This window comes from Punica granatum, chromosome 3, assembly GCF_007655135.1.
Source record: "Punica granatum isolate Tunisia-2019 chromosome 3, ASM765513v2, whole genome shotgun sequence".
NCBI lineage: Eukaryota > Viridiplantae > Streptophyta > Magnoliopsida > Myrtales > Lythraceae > Punica > Punica granatum.
This window is the reverse complement of record NC_045129.1, coordinates 21,552,859-21,563,393: the sequence shown is the minus strand read 5'-3', so window position 1 is coordinate 21,563,393 and position 10,535 is coordinate 21,552,859. Positions and strand designations below refer to the sequence as shown.

Below are 10,535 nucleotides of genomic sequence, written 5' to 3'. Positions count from 1 at the left end.
AGTTGGTCTATCGCCACCAAAGGGTGAGTAAGCTCGAATAATCATGGTGTCTGGTTCGCGCAGGGAATCGACCGTCACGGTTCGAAGAACTGTAACGCTAAGATAGCGAACCGATTCCTTGACTCACCAAGCCTACTCATCTTTCGGATTCTTGGCCCACTCAATCGATTCATCGATTTTACGGTGTCAAAACGGGCTAGTCAAGTGCGACCCTAAATCACGCGGTGAATAAACAAAATGGCAAGCCTAGCAAGCTAGAGTACCGAAAGGGCGTGCGGGATATAGGCCCGCACAGTAATAGAACCCCCGAATTCGGAACTTTCTATTCCGTACGACCCATTGCCTTAGCATTTAGGGTACCCCACCCCTACCCGGGTAACTTGCCGGCCCTCGACCCTCGGGTCGTAAAATGGCAAGTGGCGACTCCTTCTCATGTGCGTCCGTCGCGCATCCCCCGGGAAGGTGGACACTCCCAAGCCGCGTTTGCTTAGGCGCGCGCATGCGTGCCCCGACGAGATAAATTCGGGTGCGCACAGCTTGGCGACTCCACTGGGGACTTAGAGGGTTCGGGCTCGTTCCCGCTTGTTTGTTTGCTTGTCTATTTACCGCTTTCCGCATTTCCCGCTTATCTACTTTACGCATCTTATTTCTTCCCGCACATGCATTGCACATCATACTAGATTCTTAGGGACCTTGTCCGACATCCCACGGGCACCAATATAGGAAGCTTAGGTTAGTCAGAGGTTCCGAGTAAGGGAACGGATCGAGTCGGCTATGCCACCGAACCGGCCCCCAAAGATCCTCGCTCGATTTCAAGGAATTCACACCCTTGAGTCGGGAGCCCCCATCCCTAGTTAGCGTTCTCCCAGTAGCACTAAAAACCATGCATACACAGGGACCGTCATGCTGGACCATTTTTACCCTCCATGCCGTCAACCGACCCCAAGTCGAGTCCTTGAGTCGGCCCGTAGTTTTTTTTTAGGACGGGCATTTTTGGTTGTTTTTATAAGAAAGAGCGATGTACTACTGTAAAGAACACAACTATAGTTTACTCTTCCGCACTGCATACATTTTTTCGAAAAAACCTAGGACATTACATTGATTTGATCCTAAAAATGTTAAGCCGACATCTCCCCATCTAGGTAAGGATGGACCGCCCGGCTCCAGGTCTTAGGCTCGAAGCAATCAACACCGCCAAGGCAGACATCTGCGCATCTGGAGGACTCTCCGATCGGTGACCACGCATTCATCCAGGACATCATCGGAGACGTGGTCATGCTCACCGAGACCCCGGTAGACTGGATCTTCTTGAGGACTCTCCACCGAATTTTGGGATCCCGAGCACGCAGTATTCAACTTCCAGGGTACGGAGTTGAGCTCCTACGATAGAGGAATACACGGCACTCATCCAGAGGCCCACACCCACGACCCAAGGCATATTCAGGCCCAACCCGTTCACAACCATCCAGGGTCAGCTCTCTGCTCTTCTCCGCATACCCGCTCAAGACTTCCACGAGGAGCTTCATCAAAGGTGGGATCAAGGCATCCGGATTGCATGGCTCTCCGATTGGACGCTCCTCCGCGCAATGAGCCTACTACGCTTTATCAGCGCGATGCTTGCCACGGATTCCTGCTCTTGATCTTTGGCACCCTCCTGTTCCCGTACTCGCCGAATCTCATCGACGGGGCTATAGCCCAAGTCATCCTCCAACGGTAGGAGGCCATCGTTATGTGGAGGCTTTCTAGCCGAGACCCGTTCGGTCTCTTGACTATTCAGGGAGGTTCGGCGTGGAAGGATGAGAGGATCTCCGCACTTGCTACAGATTTGGCTTCTAGCTCATGTCCAGCCCGTTCTGCACGTCACATCCGTTCTCCTACACGCCGATGAGCGCTCGCTGATCGAACGCTTGGCACCGGTCATCCCACCTCCGAGCACACTTCTCGGAATGGAGGCGCTTTTGGCGGCGAGCTGACGCCCTCACGATTTTCCTTTGGGTCGCCCTATGGAACCCCGGCGGCCCCATGATCACGGGATGTCCCGGAATCGTGGATTTCCCTCCTCAGCCATTTGGGGAGCACCCTCATATTCCGGCCGAGTACAGATACTCGCGGCCTACAGGACATTCCCGCCGAGGCGGACCGTCTCCTTTCCGTCTCCAATGGGCCGACTCCACGTCCACAGCCCCCGATAGGTTCTACAGATTCGGAGAGAATCCGCCGTCAGCGGGATGTTAGCACCATCCAGCGCCTGTATTTCCCCGAGCACCTACCGACGAGGAGCGAGCATTTTCTGCCACCGCCACCTCGCATCATACTTGTGCCGCAATTCTACCCGCGAAGGATCGACACAACCAGCGACCCCACCTTCCGTCGACCCTCCCCTCTCTCCGCGCTACATCCCCCTCGCTCCCGAAGCCGAGAGTTCTATCCAAGCGGCCATGCACACGGAGCACGGGCCGTCAGGGAGGAACGGGATAGGCTCCGTTGCGAGCTTGTCGACGCCCGCGCAGAGGTCGCGGACTACAGGGAGGTTCAGACACAGCTGACTCGAGCACGCGCCCGGGTCGCACACTTAGACCGGGAGATGGCCCGCTTGGACGCGGAGTTGGATCGAGTGCATAAGAGGGCGCGCAACCTCGCCCATCCTTAGGATTAGTAGGCGCACCCATTTTTTGCCCTCGCTCGGGCCCACGCCACTTTCGAGTGGCCACCGAGCGCAAAGGGATGTCGGCTTTACATTTGTGTTCCTTTCCTTTCTTCCGAATGTTCTATTTTGTAAAACCGTGGAACTTGGAGCCAATCAATGTAATGACATTAGTGTTTTGAAAGCTCATGCATCTCATACATTTTGTCATTTTACTTAATTCCGCACTCATCATTTGAGATATTGGTGTCTGTCCTTACACATTCTTGGAATCTAGGTGATTACCACTGGCGTCACACCGCTACCCGACTCGTCAACGTCTCAGAATGGCGGAAGGAGATCACGTCGATATTTCCGAAGAAGTCAACCCTTCGGTCCCGACCCTCTCTCAACCACCGCAGACACACGCTACTACCACCTCTTACTCCTGCAGGCGTACTCCCCGCATACTCTGGCGCCCTTCCGACGCATCTCCCGCCCCCGCACCTTCAGGGGCGCCTCTCCCACCGGCCTCACCAACATCCGCAGCCACCGATGACCAAGCCCGCATTGCGGCCCTCGAGGGCACGGTCAACCAAATGGCCACTAATATGGCGGAGCTGCTCGCATTGCTTAGAGGACCCAACCGGGCCTCCTCGAGTTCTACTCCTCCCCCGGGACCGGGACCAACAGTCGATCCGACCCTGTGGGCTCCACCGATCCAAGCCCCGGAGAACGTTGAAGCTCCCGCACCGCCAACGCTGTATACGCCCACGGTCCACCCCTTCACAAGTCAATTTCCGCCACCGCCGGCCCCTTCGGTAGTCCCTCTTCCACCGGCTACCTTCCTATCCGCGGAGCACACCCTGTCTGCACCTCCACCTGCTCCCATACCGGCTCCGGCTATGATCTACACGGCGCCTCCGCCGACGGTTTTCCCGGCAACCACCGCACCTGCTCCAACTCATCCTCAAGCCACGGAACTCCCTCCTTATCCGACTCTGCAGCCTCACGTCGGTCTCTCCTACCAGGCACCGCCCCCCATAAACACCACCTTCCACGAACCGGGCACGCCGACTCATGCGGCCCAACTCGCCTCACCAACGCACTTCTTCCCCGAGGCCGACGCCAACAGGAGCGTAGGTTGAAGCGAGTGGAGGAAACTATACGGGCCCTACAAGCGAACGACGTTCGCCCAACACCCGCTACGGCGACTGTAGCCTATTCCCGGGCATGCGGCTGCCCCCGAAGTTCAAGGTTCCAGAGTTCAAGACCTATGAAGGCACGACGGATCCGCGCCACCACCTCCGCCATTACCGAGGGAAGATGCTGCAGTATTGGGAATACGAGGAATTCGTCATCCACTCCTTCCAGGATAGCCTGTCAGGATCGGCCCTCGATTGGTTCATGTCGTTGAAGGCCGAAGACATCCCAACGTGGGAGGACCTCTCCCGGAAGTTCACCGACCAGTATCGGTATTGCGCAGAAGCGCCTCCCACCCTGTTGGAGCTAAGCACCAAAGAGATGGCGAGGGGCCAAAGGTTTGAGGAGTATGCTGCCAAGTGGCGAGCCCAAGCGGCAAAGCACATCCCTCCGATCAGCGAGGTGCAACAGATCCAATTGTTCCACTCCACGCTGAGAGGGGTATATTACTCGCACTTGTTGGCGCACACTTCGTCGTTCTCCGACCTCATCGAGGCCGGAAAGAAGTTGGACTTGGGCATCAAGCTTGGAAGAATGGAGGAACCCACCAGCAAAGGACAGGAGTCGTCAAAGAAGGTCTCCGCGACATCATCATCCTCAAGCGGGAGAAGGGGAAAGGAAATTTCGGTGAATACCGTCAGCACCGCGCAATAGGCCCCCCAGCAATATTCGATGAACTACACGGCGGCGCCTCCCGCAGCTCCCTCATTCGCCCCGCAGGCACCTCAGTATCGACCTCAAGCCCCTGCCCAATCAATCTACTATTCCGCACTGCCGCCTCCACCCATACCTGCGGTGTCGTCGCCCGTCGTCCATCATTATGCCCCTGCTCCATCCCAAGCCCCTCAATATCAACCTCCGGCTCCTAGGACTACTCAGCCGGCACAACGGGCCCCGCCCCCGCAAAGTCAACAGGGCGGCACACCACAACCGCGACCCCGCCGACAATACCCGGCCCTACCGGTCCCGCTTTCCCACATCTATCGGCAAGTTCGCGATAAGATCGGGACAATAGCGCCCGGCCCAAGCTTCGATCCCACCATCCAAGATCAAAGCAAGCAGTGCGAATACCATCGGGGTGCACCAGGGCACACCCTGGACACTTGTTGGAGATTGAGGGAGAGGGTTCAGGAAATGATCGATGCGAAGGAGCTCGTATTCAATGCTGTAAGGCCTCCGAACGTACAGGCCAATCCTCTTCCTGACCATGGGCCGGCTCCGGGGCCTTCCATCAACATGATCACCGTGTGCACGTCAAGCGAGGACGAAGGCAAACAAGATGGGTTCTCTCCCGTTGTGATTGAATACGTACCGACGGAAGTCGCAGTCGGGTTCACCGGGGTAGACGTGCCTCATGCCCCGCTTGTCATAGACGTCCCCGCCCGGGAGCCATACTCGAACGATAGGGTCCCCTGGACCTATGAGGGAAGTGTCGGGAGGCTAGAGCAACAATTCGGTGTCATGGGCATAACCCGCTCAGGGCGGCTATATGAGAACCCGGCGACCACCGACAAAAGGAAGGCACCCGCTGTCGAAGAAGAGAGGAGGCCTAGCACCCTGCCTGCTTCGTCCAAGAAGGTGACAGAAGAGGAGGCCGAAGCCTTCATGAAGGTCATCAAGGTAAGCGAGTATAAGGTGGTAGAGCAGATGGCCAAATCTCCGGCCCACATCTCGTTACTTGCCCTCCTACTCAACTTGGAACCTCACAGGGAGGCCCTCATGCGCGTCCTGACGGCAGCGCAAGTCCCCAAAGGGACGCCCCCGGACCGGATAGTGGAAACCGTCAACTCTATTTTCTCCAACACCATCTCGTTTTCGGACGATGAGCTCCCCTCTGAAGGATGCGCGCACTCCCGGGCACTGCACATCGTCTGCAAGTGCAACAACCATATCGTGGGCCGGGTCATGATCGACAACGGTTCCGCGCTCAACGTATGCCCGGTGACCACTTTGAAGCAGATGAATGTGGATCTCAACCGCATCCGCCCTAGCAAAACAGCGGTTCCGAGCCTTTGATGGTTCGAGGAGAGAGGTGAACGGTGAAATCGATCTCCTCATAGATATCGGCCCATGCTCCTTTAGCGTCACATTCCAAGTTTTGGATATCCCGAACGCCTTCAGCCTACTCCTTGGGAGGCCTTGGATCCACTCGGCCGGCGCCATTCCGTCCTCGCTACATCAGAAGGTGAAATTCACCGTCGAGGAGAAGATCATTACGGTCAAAGGGGAGGAGGATTACGCCATCTATAAGGAGACGGCGGTCCCTTACATCAGCATCGGGGATGACGAAAACCTGCCCTTCCACTCCTTCGAGACCGTCTCCGTTATTCGGGATTACGGAAAGGTCGGGCCTTCCCGCGCCGACCGCATGATAGGGAGGGTCCTTTTGCGCCACCATTACATCCCCGGCACGGGCCTTGGAGCGCGCGGGCAAGGAATCAACCGCCCCATTGAAGTTGAAGCGTACAAGCATAGGAGGGGACTTGGCTTTCGCCCCTCCTGCCATGAAATTATTGAGGCCCGCCGGGTCAATCACCTCCACCGCCTCGCCACGCACTATGGTAGGCTCCACAGGGGCATTCCAGTCCCCCCGCTATCACATTTCTTCCCCGGGCCTCCACTCATCATCGGGAGCACCTCTGACGGCCCTTCCTCGGACTTCGACGACGCGACTGACACCTTGCCAACCGTGTATGCCGTCACCGAGGAGATTCCTTCAGGGGTTCACATCCGCCCGGCGCAGGAAAACGAGGAGCTTAACAATTGGACCTCAGTCCTGCGCTACTCGGCTGTGATCGCCGATGTGTAAGATTTATCTATGTATGAGATGTTTCCCGCGTGTCGGCGTAGCCGTAGGCCACACGACGGAAGAGGGAACTCTGTTATGGCTTCGTGATCCTCACTATCAATGAATTCCCTATATGCATTTTTTGAATCCTTGTCTATTCCACTCTCTCTTCCTTACTCTTTTGTTCATATCATTCTAAATTTCTCTAAGACAATTCTTTCAATTCTCCAGGCTCCACTCGAATCCAAATCTTCGATGCGTTGATTCGAACCCATCCGAAGAAAGTCTCGGAGAGCCCGGACCCATATACTTCGGGGAAGGGCTCGACGAAGACAGTCTAGTGCCTGAGATAGAAGAGAGTTTGCGCCGCCTCGAGGATCGCCAACTCACCTCGCTCGAGCCAATAGAAGAGATCAACGTGGGTACTCAAGAGGAGCCCCGCATCCTAAAGATCGGCACAAGCCTCGACCCAACACAACGGGTCCGAATGATCGATTTCTTGACCAGTATCAAGAAGTTTTTGCCTGGTCCTACGCCGACATGCCGGGGCTAGACCCGTCAATAGTGAAGCACTTCCTCCCGCTAGACACCGAGAAGTTCCCGCCCAAACGACAACAATTGCGACGGCAACGGGCAAGCCTCCTTCTCCGCATCAAGGAGGAGGTTGTCAAGCAGATCAACGCGGGCTTCCTCGAGGTCTGCAATTATTCTGAATGGGTTGCAAACATCGTGCCGGTGGAGAAGAAAGATGGAAGGGTGCGAGTCTGCGTCGACTATCGGGACCTCAATAAGGCCAGCCCCAAGGACAACTTTCCCTTGCCCCACATCGACATACTAGTTGACAACACGGCGCGCCACTCTCGGTTTTCTTTCATGGACGGCTTCTCCGGATACAATCAAATTCGGATGGCCGAGGAAGACAAGATCAAGACGACATTCACTACCATGTGGGGAACCTTCTGTTATCGCGTCATGCCTTTCGGTCTCAAGAACGCCGGGGCAACTTATCAGAGGGCTATGGTCACATTGTTCCACGACATGATGCATAAGGAAGTCGAGGTCTATGTTGACGACATGATTGCCAAGTCCAAAGAAGGAGAGGACCACCTCGTTAATCTGAAGCGTCTCTTCGACCGCTTAAAAGAGTACAAGCTTCGGCTCAATCCGGCGAAATGCACGTTCGGCGCTCGATCGGGAAAATTACTAGGATTCGTGGTCAGCGAGCGCGGCATCGAAGTAGATCCCGATAAAGTCAAGGCGATCAAGGAGCTTCCTCCGCCATCTTCGGTCCGCGAAGTACGAGGCTTCTTGGGCCGGCTGAATTACATCGCACGATTCATTGCAAACCTAACAGACAAATGCCAACCACTCTTTCGCTTGCTCCGCAAGAACGCGGCGATTGAATGGGACGAAGAATGTCAGAAGGCCTTTGACACCATCAAGGCGTATTTGGTCCGACCACCGGTATTGGTCCCGCCTACACCGGGTCGTCCCCTCGTACTTTATCTAACGGTACGCCGCCAATCATTAGGATGCATGTTGGGACAGGAGGAGGAGTCCACGCACACGGAACGCGCGATCTACTATCTGAGCAAAAAGTTCACCGATGGAGAGTCAAATTATTCGGAAATCGAGAAGATGTGCTGTGCATTGGTGTGGGTCATGCAAAGGCTTCGACAATACACGCTTTATCACACGGTCCGCTTGCTGTCAAAGGCAGACCCCTTGAAGTACTTACTTGATAGTCCCTCCTCCACGCGGAACCTCGCCAAGTGGCGTTGTCAATTAACGGAGTATGATATTGAATACGTGTCCCGCACTTCGGTCAAGGGGCAAGCGATTGCGGATCATTTGGCAGAATTCCCAATTGAAGACCACACACCAATTAATCCCGACTTCCCGGATGAGGGAATCCTCCGAGTAGACGACGAGGGAGAGGAGCCGGGATGGAAGATGTATTTCGACGGTGCTGTCAATTCCACGGGATCAGGCATCGGCGCGGTACTGATATCCCCGGACGGGCGCTATTACCCGGTAGCGGCAAAGATCGACTTTCCCTGCACCAATAATGTGGCTGAGTACGAGGCATGTATTCTCGGCCTCCAAGCGGCGATTGATTTCAAAGTAAAAGAGCTCGAAGTGTTCGGTGACTCCATGCTCACTATCTTCCAGACATTGGGGCAATGGAAGACAAAGGACGCAAAACTGGTGCCGTACCACGAGTACCTCGAGAAGTTAACCGAGAACTTCGAGGACATCTCGTTCACCTACACTCCGCGCATGACAAATCAATTCGCGGACGCGCTTGCAACGCTCGCCTCTATGGTGAGCATCACGAAGGAGAACCTTATCGAGCCCCTCGAGATTGAGATAGCCGAAGGACCGGCGCACTGCAATTCAATCGAAGCATCCGAGGCGAAGCCGTGGTACGAAGACATCAAGAACCTTCTGCGAACCGGCCAATACCCCCCATTTGCCGACCGCCGCGACCGGAAGACTCTCAGACGCCTCACGATACACTACTTCTTGAGTGACGAGATACTCTACCGCCGCTCCTTCGACTCCACACTCCTCCGGTGCATCGACGAACACGAATCGCGGCGTCTCATGGAGGAGGTGCACGGGGGAAACTGTGGACCCCATATGAACGGCCTCATGCTCGCTAAGAAGATCATGCGCCTGGGTTATTATTGGTCCACCATGGAGACTGATTGTGTGAAGCATGTCAGGCATTGCCACCGATGTCAGGTCTACGCCGATCAAATCAAAGCGCCGCCCAACGAATTGCGCCCCATGACGGCACCATGGCCTTTTTCAATGTGGGGAATGGATGTGATCGGCCCGATCAACCCCAAAGCGTCCAACGGTCACATGTTCATTTTGGTGGCAATTGACTACTTTACCAAGTGGATCGAAACCGTCACTCTTGCGTCAGTCACCGCAAAGGCCGTGGCCCGTTTTCTCAGACGCGACGTCATTGCCCGATACGGGGTCCCTTCGACAATCATCACAGACAACGCCAAGAACCTGAACAACAAGGTCATCGACGAGCTTTGTGCACAATTCAAAATCCGACACCGCAATTCCACCCCGTACCGTCCCCAAATGAACGGTGCGGTGGAAGCAGCGAATAAGAACATCAAAAAGATCATCGAAAAAATGACGGTGAACTATAAGGATTGGCACGAGATGCTCCCCTATGCACTCTTGGCGTATCGTACGTCCATACGGACCTCAACCGGGGCGACCCCGTACTCGCTAGTCTATGGCACGGAGGCCGTCCTCCCAATCGAAGTAGAGATCCCTTCCTTGAGGATTCTTGCCGAGGCCGAGCTTGAAGAAGCGGAATGGGCAAAGCAGCGGTACGAACAGTTAAATTTCATTGATGAGAAGAGGCTGAAAGCGCTATGCCACGGACAGTGCTATCAACAAAGAATGGCTCGAGCCTTCAACGCAAGAGTCCGCCACCGCGATTTCAACCCCGGCGACCTCGTTTTAAGGAAAGTCCTACACGTCACGCCGGACTCTCAAGGGAAGTTCTCGTACAAATACGATGGCCCCTTTGTCATCAAAGAGGTTTTCTCCGGAGGAGCGGTCATCTTGAGCGACATGGACGGCACTGAAAATGCCCTTCCCGTCAACGCTGACGCCATTAAGAAGTATTACCCGTGAACACTTGTATATTCTTTATTCTCCGGGCTCCGTGCCCCTTTCATTGTAAGACATTTCTATTTCCGTGGACGAGCTTCAATTCCCACGATCTATCCAATACTAAGCTTTCTTGAGAGAAAAATAAATTTTCCCGCTAGGTCGAAAACCTCTTTGAGGCGGCCTAGACAAAAACTAGGGAACGAGTGGCACGACTTAAAATCCCGCAAAGGGGGGTCGCGGCAAAAGGAGAGCACAAATCACTCCCTCGCT

At 55.1% G+C, this 10,535-nt stretch overlaps 1 protein-coding gene across 1 annotated transcript; it reads left to right on the top strand.

Annotated features, from left to right (window-relative positions):
- Positions 1-4,498: 4,498 nt before the first annotated feature.
- Positions 4,499-10,286, top strand: LOC116200455 (protein NYNRIN-like). Its single transcript, XM_031531304.1, has 2 exons — positions 4,499-5,446; positions 7,383-10,286. Exons 1-2 carry the CDS (start codon positions 4,499-4,501, stop codon positions 10,284-10,286), a joined length of 3,852 nt encoding a protein of 1,283 aa, XP_031387164.1.
- The last annotated feature ends 249 nt before the right edge of the window (positions 10,287-10,535 follow it).

Bases quoted from the DNA above. Each gene is read 5' to 3' on its own strand.
- LOC116200455 (XM_031531304.1), top strand. From the start codon at position 4,499: ATGAACTACACGGCGGCGCCTCCCGCAGCTCCCTCATTCGCCCCGCAG. The intron at 5,447-7,382 runs GTAAGCGAGTAT...GTGCGAGTCTGC, and splicing joins CCTTCATGAAGGTCATCAAG to GTCGACTATCGGGACCTCAA.